The sequence below is a fragment of the Topomyia yanbarensis genome, chromosome 2 (assembly GCF_030247195.1).
Source record: "Topomyia yanbarensis strain Yona2022 chromosome 2, ASM3024719v1, whole genome shotgun sequence".
NCBI classification, from domain to species: domain Eukaryota; kingdom Metazoa; phylum Arthropoda; class Insecta; order Diptera; family Culicidae; genus Topomyia; species Topomyia yanbarensis.
In genome coordinates this window covers 370,814,874-370,829,146 of record NC_080671.1, presented here as the reverse complement: position 1 = coordinate 370,829,146, position 14,273 = coordinate 370,814,874, and the positions used below count along the sequence as shown (strand labels likewise).

The 14,273-nt window shown below is 42.5% G+C and overlaps 2 protein-coding genes across 4 annotated transcripts in view; both read left to right on the top strand.

The window, feature by feature from the left end:
* LOC131684518 (plancitoxin-1) overlaps positions 1 to 14,273 on the top strand; it is a 54,544-nt gene that overhangs the window by 17,695 nt on the left and 22,576 nt on the right. The gene's annotated exons all lie outside the window — the stretch shown is intronic.
* Positions 2,444 to 3,836, top strand: LOC131684521 (protein HGH1 homolog). Its single transcript, XM_058967478.1, has 3 exons — positions 2,444 to 2,790; positions 2,850 to 3,574; positions 3,637 to 3,836. The coding sequence occupies exons 1-3, from the start codon at positions 2,536 to 2,538 to the stop codon at positions 3,716 to 3,718; spliced, it is 1,062 nt and encodes a 353-aa protein (XP_058823461.1). The 5' UTR covers positions 2,444 to 2,535; the 3' UTR covers positions 3,719 to 3,836.

Genomic DNA, 14,273 nt, shown 5'->3' with positions numbered 1-14,273 from the left:
CAGTTTACATCCATGGTTGCTAGTTTTTCTGTTTTTCTCTCCGCTAGTCTGTTATATAAAGTGTCTGTACTGGAAACTGTCAGCAAGGTACATAAATCTTATTATAAATTTAACTGGAAGTCGTTTTTTTGTTTTATTGTTGTGTGTAATCGGTAAATCATTTGTGCTTTTTGCCCAAGAAATATGAAGGAAAATCATTTTGGCCAATGAAAGTAAATCACCAAGCCTAACAATTCGTGAACATATGACATCTTATTTCAAATTAATTAAGAACGTCAAGAATTCTAGAATTTCGTTTGGGAATATAAACGAAATATGTAGGATTTTCTACACAGTTAGCAAAATTGGTTTTGGATAGAATTTGTGCGCTTTTACCAGAATTCTGGCAGCAAACCGGTAGTGACCGGTTTTAGGAACCTACCGGAGGATTTCATGTTGGTTCGATCCCGAAGATTTTCGGAAATTTCAATATAAGTGGAAGTGGCTCGATTTTGAAAGCCATTTTCTTGTATTCCTGAAAATCGATTTATTTTTCTTGGATTTTGTAGATCCAAAATGGAATCTATGTTTCTGTTAAGGTATGGACAGTTTCTAATTTGAAGAGTGAAATAAATTTGGTGATAGAAATGCTTAAATTGTTCATTTTTTACAGATATAGAAAATAATAGATGGGATGCGCCTTTTTTAAATTTTGTTCCATTCGAGCCGTCATGACATCACCAAATCACCACAAAATTCGCTTAGGAGCTCAATATATGGGAGCTGTCAAGTTGTCCCCGGGCTGACAAACAATTACAAAAAAGATCACTTCTCTATTTTCACGAAATGGTCACAAAACTGTACACTAAGAAAAATTATATGGTAACATTTACTATATCAGGAGGTTAATTCGACTTTGTGAGTATAGTGGTTTTTAACCGACAATAGCATCAGGTCGCTTGAACCATATCCATGTTCAAGATTACTATACAAGAGCTTTGGACCATAATAGTATTATTGAACATTCTATTGTAAGCATGAACATTATAAGTGGGATGCTCGGTATAAAAATACGCATAGTTATTTTGACCTCGAACTGTTTGTTATAACTAAACTAGGAGAATGGAATATTTTACCATGCATTATGCATAATAGTAAAATTGAACACTCTGTTGGAGGAATGACCATTATGAATGAAATGCTTGGCATAACAATAAGCATAGTCATCTTGACCAAGGCTTGTTTGAAATAACTACAACATTGGGATTTTAACATTTTTTGCTTAATATCGTTGTTTTGAAAATGACACGCCAATATAATTAGATAAATGGTAAAGATGTATTTGAGCCAGTTTCAGCTAATCTAGCTTTAGGAAATTTCTCACGGGTCTCTTAGTTTATTGATGACATACACATTTTATTAAAAATAATAATCGTTTCAGCAACCAAATCATAGTCTTCTATTTCTGCCTTTACACTTAGCTAAAAGAAACAAAAATTTTGATATTAAGACGTTGTTATTAATTGAAATTAAAGTATTTACTCACATTGTACAATATTTTGTATTTAGCGAAGCAAACACTTCTTCTATTTTCTCGGACTCAGAATTCTTAGATTCTTAGTGTACAGACCTTGGTACAGACCATTTGTAATGCTAGTGCCAAGCTCATATTTAGCCACAATACTAGTGCTAAGCTCATATTTAGCATCTTTCCTGATTGGAACTCGGCTTATGAGACCATCGACTTACCGTAATATCACAGAGATCTTATTGCAATCGTAAAAAAGATTAAAAGCGCACCAAAAAACACGCTTGTATTTTGTGTACACAATTTTCACTGCAATGGCCGCATCATGTTGGAATACAATCTGAATCTGAACGCAAACATTAACTAGTTTTATGGTTGTTAGTAGTACAACTCATTTTCAGCTGAAAATCACTATACGCAAAAGGTAATTACAACAGATCTCACGTCCATATAAATGGTGTATATAGTTAATTCAATCTTTTCATTCATATAATAACTATAAATTTAGTGTTCACGACTTCTTACTATATTGTGCAGAGAACAATCAAACGAAAAGGAGTTATAACCATGACACTGGTGATTTTAAAGATGTTTACCATGTACATATTTTCATTTTTACTTTTATTTTACTAGTGATCCGACTATTCCATTGTCAGTCTTTTGATGATAGATATTGTTGGAGTGAGCATGTTCAAATTGTCATAAATATCAACAGCATAGTTAAGCGACAATCGATTTTAGTAGTATTTATTATGATACAGAAGTTTAGTATTACCATTGTCATGGTCGTTACTGTTATATTTGCAAATAGTTAAAACAACCACGAGAGTCAGGTCACAGATACCATAGGATTTTTCTCAGTGTAGGTTCACGACCACTGTGAGTGTAAATTAATGCTGAAGTATAGTCATTTTCAGCCATAAGCAACACGTGCCTTTGACATTTGCGTCCAAAGGCAGGCGTATAGGGTGCAAGATCAAAACAAAAACACGAAAAATACCTCCGCGCGTGTTGCGATTTGAAATAATATGGACCCGCTTCGGGAAATCGTTCCATTTTTGAGGAAATCCGCTAGACTCGACCTAAAAGCAGTTTCGTTATCGCACGTGCTGAGCCTTACAGGTTCGAGGGTTGGAATCAGTCTCATTATTCAATGTAGCGAGTTATTGGGCAATGTTGTAGATTTAACGGAAGATAGTTCGGAAGCGTTACAAAAGGATGCTGTTCTAGCCTTGGTCAACATATCCGCTGAAGAAACTGGAGCCGAAGTACTGGTGAACCAGGTACCATTTGTTATATTAACATTCTAAATTGGTTAAATTTAGCTGGAATAATATTTCAGTTTGTTGAGCGCATTGTCCCTGTAGCTTATGCAGCGATTTCGGACGAGAACTCGAAATTAGCGGATCCATGGTGTATGGTGCTATGTAATCTAACTAGACCAGAGCATCTCGTAGAAGCGGTATTAGATCATCTACTAACGATCGAGTATGCAATTGAGAAATTGACTACATGCTTTACACGAATAAACTACAACAAGCAGAAAGGGCACCTGAATTACTTAGGACCACTGTTCAGCAATTTATCGCAAAACACACGAGGACGTGAAATATTCTGCAATCAAACCACCGACCTATTGTCGCGAATCCTTCCATTTGTCCATCATGAAGGAAGCGTTGTCCGGCGAGGAGGCGCCATTGGCTTGCTGAAGAACATTTGTTTTGATTCGACGGTTCACGATTGGCTGCTCAGTGGTGGGGTGGATGTGCTGCCATTTATTCTACTACCCCTGGTCGGACCGGAAGAGTTTGATGAAGAAACAAATGAAAAGGTGCCTATAGAGCTGCAATACTTAGGACCGGAGAAACGGCGGGAAGATGATCCGGATATCAGAAAAATGCTGGTGGAATCACTGGGACAGCTGTGTGCTACCAGAAAAGGTCGCGAATATCTTAGAGGACGGGGGACGTACGAGGTTTTAAGGGAGCTGCATAAATTTGAGTGTAGTTCGGAGGGGGATCCGCGGGTGCTGGTGGCATGCGAAAGTGTTGTGGATATTATTATCAGGTGAGAATTTCAACATTCATGTGAACATAATGCAAACATGCCAATTCATATTTCTTTTACAGGACTGAAGACGAGATTGGCGAAGATAATTTGAAAATGCTGGACATTCCGGAAGACGTGCTGGCAAAATTGGATAACTTGTAGAATAAAATGTAATCAATCTACCTCCTAATTACTGTATTTACGTGTATCAATCGTTATCAAGTGTTTGTTAACAAGTTTAAGTGTCATGGATACCTTGATGCGAACATCGTCCATTCGTACTGGCGTTTCTATTCTGAATCGCTGCAATAAGTAAACCAGTATAATTTTCATTGAAATCCAAGCGTAATGAGTTCCTATACAGTTGCGCGGCCCAGCACTGAAACTGAGAAATGCATAGGGATGGTGAACGTGTGGTGGTAGAAACCTCTCCGGGCAGAATTTATCGGCGTTTGGGCCCCAATAGCTCGGATTACGATGAATGTTGAATACATCGATTGCAATATTTACTCCAGGTGGAATCACTAGTTTGGCCAAGCGAACCTCAGTACTCGTAGTTCGACCGAGAATTGTTGTGATTGGAAACAAACGCATAGATTCTTTTAAGACAGCTTCCATATAAATTAGCTGTTTAAGTAGCACGATGTTACATTTTTCTACATTTCCGCCAAACACCTGTTTTATTTCTTCTACCAACTTGTCCTGAACTTTTTGATGCATTGCGATGAGCAGTAATGTATTAGCCACCGTCGTAGCGGTCGTATCGTTTCCTCCAAAAATCATCGTATTCAGTTCCTTCTCAATGGCGTTTCTGTCGAGGCGAAAACCTGTCGCTGCCTTCCAGTGTATCTGATCGATTAAAATTTGTGGTTTATTTGCAGCATCAATGTTGTCTTGGGCAGAACGTTCCAATATAGGTTTGCGACGTAGGACTTCTTGGGCGGGTGCACAGAAGATCTTTCTCGCCTTGGCTTCTCGTCGGTAGGCGCTTGTTAGACGATAAATCCATGCTGGGTGAAGCAGCACGTTCGCAACGCGTTGCGTTACCAGCTCGAAAAGTTCGTCGAAGACGTCAAGATACTCGCACCGCGATTTCCGCTGGAAGTTCATATCCATTCCAAGTGTTGTGGCTGGTAAGGGAATCAAAAATAAACGTGATATTATTAAGGTTTGACATCTACTTGCTTCGTTAAGAACGCCTTAAAAGTAGCTTGACTCGGTAATGTAATTTCGGCAAGCGTTTCAAGTTCTCTACTTACCATAAATCATATCCAACGTGCAAGTCGCAATGTAGCCGTAGACGTCGACCAACTCACCTTTGTCGGCCACGGCATCCAGTTTGTGTAGCAATATATGAACCTTAGATTCAAATAATGGAACAAAACTTTTCAGAATTTTCCAGTTGAAACTCGGTTGAATGATCTTTCTGTGTAAGCGCCATTTAGCCACTGGAAGTGAGAAAATTCCTTCGAGCGGAGTGAAACGATAGATCCACGGTTTTTGCAGACTTGCGGTGGAATTCAGAATAGTTTGGGCGTCGTCGGGTTGACTAACGATGACGAAAGGAACGGGTCCTAGGTTGAATCAAACGGGGCTACCTTGTTTGCTGTACTTGCTGGAAATCTGTTGGAATGTGTAGAAAATTTCCGAACAGTTTTTACCGAAGAACAGATAAGCAGATCCGAGAAATGGAACACTTGGTGGCCCAGGTAGTGAACGTAGGGCCCGGTGGATATGGCGGTTTCGCCATAGTTGAAAGTAGTAGAAGATAGCAAAAAATGGTACGACCTGTGCGATTATGTGATACATTAGTGTCTGATTACGGCAATGCATGTGATACGTTGTTTTATGGTATCGCGGAGGTGAACAATGGTTTTCTAATGATAGTGATTGGAGGACAGTTTGTTTTACAAGTGACAATCCGCAATTTGAAAACCTTTAATTATAATTTAAGATGTTGACCCGTTTTATGCATAGAAGAATACGAATGTGAATACGAATATGAATTGATAATTGATGAGTCGAAAACAAAGCATTGAATCCTAATTTACTGTAGTTTTGCACATAGTAGTTTTTAACGACTTCCTCCTCAGGGAGAGGTATAACTGGGTTCCGATCTCGCTTTGATTTTTTTAGAATCAGAACTTTTATGTTAACGGGACATCATCCGTTACCATTAGTTTAGATGCGAACACAAGTTGCACTTAACGTCGATGTGTACTTGTCAAGTCGGCTCCACCATACTGAGGAGTCACAAACAAGACATTGAACCTTACCTGCCGTGATGAAATTAAACAATACAACTCGTGAAATCTTCGCCTGTTTATGGATAGTTAATTTTAAATCAATACTTGATAAAAATAAATGTGGGACGAAGCATGGATTTGCATTCCCGGACAACGAATCGTATAGTAAAGGTGTACCGAAAACGGATATGTTTGAAGTCAAGTATTTCTAGTTGACGGGGTACCCTTCTCTAAAAGATTGAAAAAATGAAGTTTTACATTTCTTACAAAAGAACCTATACATTTCGCTCAAACTTTGAAAACTATTTCCTAGGCCCGGAGGGACTCAGCTCGACAAATTTGTTTTCTATAGTAAAGTTTAAAAAGCACCAAAAGCCTGGCCTGTAGTGTATTGGCACTGTGTGGAACTTACGACTCACTTTCCTGCCTAACCATTAAAAATACTCCTTACTCTTTTTTCACCCTTCTTTCCCACGGAACTACATCAAGGTATTGCTTCGTGGGGGTCTCGTTGTGCTTACATCGCACCTCTTTGTTCCGCTCTATCTCGGAGCCTCACTTGGTCCATGCAATGGCTCAACCTTCGAGCTTCGATTTAACTCTTGACTCTTCTCTTGCTTCTTGTCTGCATATATTACGTTGCCATTTAGCTCTCGTCCCAATGAGCCATTTAGATGCTGATTCAATGAGCCATTTAGCTCCTGTTTCCGCGAGTCATTCAGCTCCCAGCCTTATCACTCAGATAGTCCTTGTCGGTGAAATTAAAATCTGTCTGAGAGTTCGCCGACGGTGGAATTTCTCCCGATACCTACACCCGCTGCCTTGAGCCATTTAGCTCCCAGCTTTATCGAGATCTACTCGAATATTATCCGGGGGTGAACTACCCTACTCCAACTGAGAGTTCCCTGGTAGCAGAATTCTTCTCGGTACCGATGTCTGGCTCGTAAGCCAATTAGCTCTTATTTTTGTCGCGATATAGTCAGATTGTCTACGGCGGTAAATCTACCCTACTATGAATTCCCCGGCTGTAGATTTCTCCCGATACCTATGTTCGTTTCCGTGCACCGTTTAGCTCCCCATTTCGTCCCGATCTATTCGATCTAGTTCCCGGCGGTGGACCTAGCCTGCGCAACGGGCCAGCCAGTAGGTGCTGTGGTCTCTGCTGCGATTCCGGTTCACTGGCGCCCCAACGACCCACTGCTAGCTATTCGCTCCAATCCCCGGCGGTGGATCTGGCCTACTCACGAGCTACCCGGTAGACTGTCGAGGTCGGTCCGGCGAGTCCGGTGAAGCGTGGCGTCCGGTTACAGCTACGGCGATCGCCACCCAGCTGGCACAGTTGAACGCGTTCTTAACGTCGATCGTTACCACGGCACAGTAGCAATTACCTCTTCTCTTTTGCTTCGATGCTTTTTTCACGCCTATGGTGAATATGCGGATGGCGTCAACCGTTGATATCCCTTTTTGGATCTCGAATTGCCTCTACGATAGTCCGTTCTCACATTCAGCGTAGGTCGTCAGCGTGTTGACGAGGACTCTTCCTAGAAGTTTACCAAGAGTATCCAGCAGATATATTGCCCGATGCTATACTGGATCTCCTGGTAGCTTCCCTGGTTTTGGCAGCAACAGCAGCTTCTGGATCTTCCATCCATCCGGGAATTAGCCATCATCCAGGCATTTCGTGAACATGTCCGGAAACGCTAGATTCGCGGTCTTCAGTTCCACGTGTATACGAGGGGTACCGTCCCGTTCGGTAGCTTTCTTCGTTTTCAGTGCTTTTGCCACTATAAGGAGCTCGTTATTGGAGACCCGATTGTCACCAGCATTTTCACCGTCTACATCGACGTACGGTGTACGTGGCCATGCGGTTGGGTCATACTTCAGGAAAAGGCGCTCATTTCGACTGGCCCTTGATTTTGGCCAACACGACACTAAGCACGAGTCGGTTAGTGCGTTCAGCATCCGATTGTACTGTTTTAGTGTCCATCGTGGGGGAGCATAACAGCTACAGACGAATACGCCGTTTAACCTGGCGATCACGAAGCCTTCTTATGTGTTATCCACTACCTTCTTCTGGTTGCTGATGCCCTCTAGCTGTCTCTTCTGCTTTTTCCGGTCCTCTTGTTCCCCGGCGTGTCCCTCACTTTTTCCCCGAGTGAGTATTGTGGTGACTCTTCGGTGTCACTTCCGTTTCTGCCGTGGAGTGTTCTGCAGTTTCTATCAGAGCTTTGTCGGCTGATTCAGATCTCATCAAGAGCCCCTTCTGCTCGCGTTCAGCAGCAGCTGGTCAATTTAATACTCGTCACTAGCTGCTTCACCTTGATATGTACATTGTGCTTGTCCTTCACGAAATCATAGACCTCGTCGATTTTTTTCCTTACCTCCGTCAAAAACGACTTTCTAAAATGTGTATCGTTTGAGGTGGTGATCATATATATCTAACAGTAAGCCATTTGCTTCGACTTAATTGTCGAGGCGAAACAAGCTCATTTTCTCGACCAACTTACAGATACAGAACAGCATTTCAATCGGTCGATACGAGTTGTGGTCGGGGCTTAGTTTTTGGATGGCCTTCATTTGCCTCCAGTCATGAGGGAAAAAGTTAAGATTTTTTAACAAGTTGAATTTGTTTCTGTCTGGCCCTTGGGCTTTATTGTTACATGATAAGAGAGCAAAAGGGAGCTCCACCATTGGGAACGATGATTCGTTCGCGTTATCGTGTGGAGAGGCGGTATGGTATGCGATCTTTTGTGGCGGGGAGGAATCTAGACAAATTTTCTTGGCGAAATCGAATATCCAACGGTTTGAATATTCCGCGCTCTCGTTAGTACTGTTTCGGTTTCGCATACGCCAGGCCGTGCCCCAAGGAGTGCTCATCGGTATTTCTCTTGTTAATCTTTCGACGAATTACGTAATTACGATTGGCAAATGGTCGCTGTCGTGAGATAATGCTCCTGCAATTTTTTTGTAGAACAATGACCTCGTTCGATGTATTAGCCATCGAAGTATACAATATTTATAATTAATTAATATCAACAGACACAGTGTGGTCCTAATGATAATTTCTTAATCTATTTAAAAAGTCAACATGTAATCTGCTACGTGGAATGTGAAGATCGAACTCGGATGACACTCTGTTGAAGGTCCGCTGCAAACCAATGATGGCACCGTTTACTCCATAGTTAGTCCGGCGAAGAGGTAATCGGAGGAATAAATTATTGCGAAGGGCGCGAGGGCGAACATTCATATTTATCGCACTGAGAAGCTCGGGGCAGTCAATTCGATCTTGCAAAATATCCGAAATCGTCATAGCACGGAATAGATCCCGTCGCACTTGCAATGTATCGAGTCCAATAAGCAAACCCCGGCTTTCATAACTTGGCAGCTGGTGAGGATTGCTCCAAGGCAATCGACGAAGGGCAAACCGAACAAATCTGCGCTGTACTGTCTCAATTCGATGGACACCGTTGAGATAATGAGGGTTCCACACAACTGAACAATATTCCAGAGTTGATCGAACGAGTGAGCAGTAGAGAGATTTCAAGCAGTAAATATCTGAAAAGTGCTTAGATATTCTCATTATGAACCCCAAACAGCGTGATGCCTTTGCGACAATATAGCTGATATGCTGTTTAAACGTCAGTTGTTCATCGAGAAAAACTCCGAGATCTTTGACGCAATTCGCTCTGTCAATTGTGGATTCAGCTAGACAGTAATTGAATCGAATTGGCGTTTTTTTCCTCGAGAACGTAATGACCGTACATTTCTTGGGGTTTAGCGTCATTCGGTTGATCTCGCACCATTCCGCAAAGGTTTCCAGTTGGCGTTGAAGGAAAGCTGCATCATCAGTATTCCGTATTCTATGGTATAACTTGAGGTCGTCGGCGAAAGACAACCGTGGTCCTTCTAAACAAAAGTTAACGTCGTTGAAATACAGAAGAAAAATCAATGGACCGAGATGGCTGCCTTGCGGAATACCAGATGAAGCAAAGAACTCTTCGGATACACAATCACCTATCTTGACTGCTAGACGACGATCACTGAGATACGATTGCATCCAACGGAGAATATTAGTACCAAAGCCAAGTCTATCCAATTTTGCCACTGCAATAGCGTGATTTATCTTGTCAAAAGCAGCTGAAAGATCCGTGTAGATAACATCAGTTTGAAGGCCGTCCGACATAGCATCTGTAACATATGTTGTGAACGACAGAAGATTCGTAGATGTTGAACGTTTCGGCATAAATCCATGCTGAGTCTCGGAGATATACTGTTTGCAGTGGCTGGAGATGGGTTCCAACACAGCCATTTCAAACAGCTTAGGAACTGCGCTTAGCGTTGTAATACCACGGTAATTGTCAACTACCTTTTTATCACCTTTTTTGTGAACTGGAAACATGAAGGAGGATTTCCAGAGTTCGGGAAATACTTCGGTTGATAGCGACAATTGAAACAGATGACAAAGAGGTTCAATTAGACCGGCAGAGCATTTTTTTTAGAATAATAGTTGGTATACCATCTGGGCCTGCCGAGGTTGAAGCCTTCATTTTGCTAATCGCCAGTTGTACCATATTATTGTCGATATTGATAGAGTTCAAAGACAGGTATGATTGAGGTACATTGAGAGCCGCGCGTGAAGCCTGGGTCGGTGTCAGTTTCTCGTTGGAGAAAACACTCGCGAACTTTTCAGAGAATAGTTGGCAGATCTCCTGTAAACTAGAGCTCATATGTCCTCCATAGCTCATCGTTGAAGGCAACCCGGATTCCTTTCTTTGCTCGTTTACATGCTTCCAGAATGTTTTAGGTTCGGACTTCAACTTACGTTGCACGTTTCGCAAGTAATCGGCATGGCAACGCTTCGATGTCTTTTTATAGACTTGGTTAACATGAACGTAGTGTTGTCGCAGCACGTAGCCCCCAAACTTGGAGTACTTCTTCAGAGTGGCTCTTTTAGTCGCTTTTAACCGTCTCAGCTCGGCAGTGTACCACGCTGGGTGCTTAGATTGAAGGCCACTTCTTTTGGGTACATAGCGATCGATAGCATAGCTCATAACATTGGAGAAGGTCTGCACTGCAACGTTGACATCATCATTGTCGAGAATTTCAGTCCAGTGGATATTCGACAGGAAGTCAATAATGCTATTATAGTTGGCTTTTCTAAAATTATAGCTGACGGTGTCAGAAGCATTGCAGTCATGCTTCACTCGAATCGCTTCAAGCAATATATGCAGGGGAGGGTGATGTCTAACAGTCTTTACCAGGGGGAACGGTGCTGCGGTAACTTTTGGCGCGTAGTCAGATTTGCTCGAAAAACAGAGATCAAGGATTCTGTTGTTCTCGTTCACCACATTATTCGTTTGGCGCAGCAGATTTAGACTGTAGCAGTCAAGCAAACTGGTGATACCAGCATGAAAAGATGACAATTCGGGATCAGCGAACATAAATCCGTCAGAAGCAGAGCGCCATTTTAATCCGGAGAAATTGAAATCACCAACAATCAGGATCTCATCAACCGGGCTTGCTTGAGCGGAAATCCGTTCCAGTGACTCAGTATGTGAATCAATCAATGTCGAATCGCGAGTGCGGTCCGGTGGAAGATAAATCACGCAAAGAAAAAGTGCGTAGCCAGCCAGTTTGATTCGCACCCACACCTGCTCGACACAGACCCCCAAAGTATCGTCAATCAGTTGCGCTTTCAATCGACGATGGATAGCCACAAGTACCCCGCCGCCGGTAGCCTTGAGACTGTTACGTGAGCAGCGATCAGTTCGGAAAACATCGTAGTTGGCACCAAATGCTTGCACTGACAGAGTGCTATCGCTAAGCCACGTCTCTGTGAGGGCGATTATGTCGAAGCATTCGTCCGAACTTGCTACCAAATAATCTTCGATTACTGAATTCATACCACCGGCATTCTGGTAATATATTTGTAGGTTTGAATGCCGCGATTGATTGCCGTTGGTATCGATTTGGAAGACCCCTTCACCACTCCTGCACACAGGACCGGGACGACTGGTGAACGCTGGCTGCAATGGCTCGACTGTGGCAGGGGGATCTAGGGCTTCCATAGTGCTAGCAGCAGTGCGTCCCAGGGTGCGATGAGTCATACCAGCATAGCAGAGTGCTTAGTCCTTCTGTGATCGTTGTAGAGCCGAATGTGCTATGAAGAGACGTGCTCGTTACGATGGGATCCAAATTTTGTTTTTGACATTGAAGATTCACAGCGGCGGTAGAGTTGTGTTCATCAGCAGACTGTAAGTGAAATTTACATTGAGGGCGTGCAGCATCTTGTATTGCTTCGGAAGGACATATACCCTTCTTGGCTTTACCTGACACAGAAGAAGTCGCCGATTCGCCAGGTAAACCTAAATCGCTCGCCGGGATACAAGAAGTTGGACAGATGAGTTTATCCGGAACAGCTTGGCGCTACTGTTCACCACCAGATGGATTCTTCTCCGCCGTAATCCTGATGATAGGTCGTTGGATTTTTGAATTGGTCACAAATTCACGAAAGTAGATGTTCTCCGGCCAAGAGTCTTTGGACAGAGCCTTATCCCTGTATGATTTGCTAACGCCAACTTTGAAAGTAATGAAGCTCAAAGTTGAGAGATCCTTGTCCTTAGGAACTAGACGAACTATTCTCGGTTGCAGATTCTCCCCCAGACAATCTTTCACAAGGGTAGAAACTTCATCATCCGTCGTGCTGGGATCGAATGCTGACAAGTAAACCCATAACAGCTCCTCAGGTGGTGAAATTGTTTTTATTGTTTCAAACGCAGCTTTGGATCCACGAATATTTGGAAATTTTTGTTTTGAGCGAATCATCTTCCCGTTTGCGCTTAGGCGTGTTTGAAACTGGATTATATTCAGCAATTCGATTCCAAGGCGTTATAGTTGGGGATAGCGGTTTTGAGTCAACTTTAACCGAGAGAGCTTTGACGACATCTTTCAAATCAGCTATGTCGTTCTTTATAGATTTCAGAGAATTGTTGTCAGGCACTATGTCGCAACAACGCGAAGCCATTCTACGAAAATTATCATTCGAGAATAAGTCAGCACAGCCGTCGCACATCCAGAATAGATTCCGTGGGTGGGTTCCCAGGACGTCACGAACATCATAATCCATCTTGACGCATATCATGTGGAACGAATTTCCGCAGTATCCACGACATGTGATTCGATCAGAATCATTAACCACTTTCGAGCAGTTCTTACAAGCCATGCTGTTGATGTAGAAATAACGCCAGCAGATGTCGCTTTTGGCGAAAAAATTGAGCGTAACGTCTGTGCAGTGATAATGTCAAATGAAAACAAAAATCACAACCAAAAACAATCACTTTCACGAATCACACTGGTAGATATAATCGTGCTTGAAGTCACGAAATTTCAATGCACACGTACTACCGAATAAAACGATATACAGATAAAACGAGAATAAAAATAATCGCGAGTGTAAAACACTAAAAAATCAAAAAAAAAAAAACTATCAGCTCTACTGACGACCGGAATATAGCAAACAGTGATGCTAATATCTGTAAGAAGAGGCCATTTTGCAGTCAACTGCATAAAGTATGTTTTTACTATGGGGAGAAAGCATATCAGGATGCTTTTAAGAGGGTCTAAAATATTAAAGGCTCTAAAAATATGGTCCACAATGTCAGAGAATTTTTTTAAGTCACCGCTGGTTTATTTCTCTGGCTGAGATATGGGAGCACTTTGGGTTTTTGATGTTCCAGGAAGTGCTGGGAACTCCTTTTCTGAACTTAGGTTTCTGAGACCAGGTGCTAGTTGTTTCGGTTTTGCAGCAGGACTTCCTCAAGCAGTTATTTTTGTAGGACCTAGAAGAGATACCTTCTGGCCTATACAACGAAGCTTAGGAGAGGAATTGTTCCTCCTTTTTCTATTGTTTCTACGGTACAGCATGAGATGTGCCCTCCTGGGGTTCATCACAGTCGCCGCCGTCGTCAGCAGACAAGTCAGTATAGATGTTAGAAGGTTCCGATGGCGTAGCTATCTTTACATTTCTGCAGAAAACCGCTTAGAACGTCCCTGAAGGGATCGGTTAGGTTTCTCCTCGCGCTGCTTGTAAGCGTCGGGAGATCATGTGAGTTTCCCCACACTGGAGACACTTTTCGCCATTCCTTCCACAGGAATTATCCACATGATTCCTACCGCATTTCCGCAGTTTTGCAATTTGTGCAGTTCATGACCCGCGGCAAAAAAGGCGAACAGATAGACGAACCTTGTCAAAGAGGAGGTAGTTGGGTAGAGTAGAACCGGCGAAGTATTTTCGATATTTCTGTCACGTCCGAATATCGTTCCGTCAGAACTCAAGAGATCTTCAATAAATTCAAACACATTTTGTCTTTTGCGCGGAAGAAGATCACGTGAAGCCCGGTGGCCAAGCATGGATAAACCTCAAGTGCATACACGGTGTCTGACGTCCCCCTTCCACCTGACCCACATGTGGA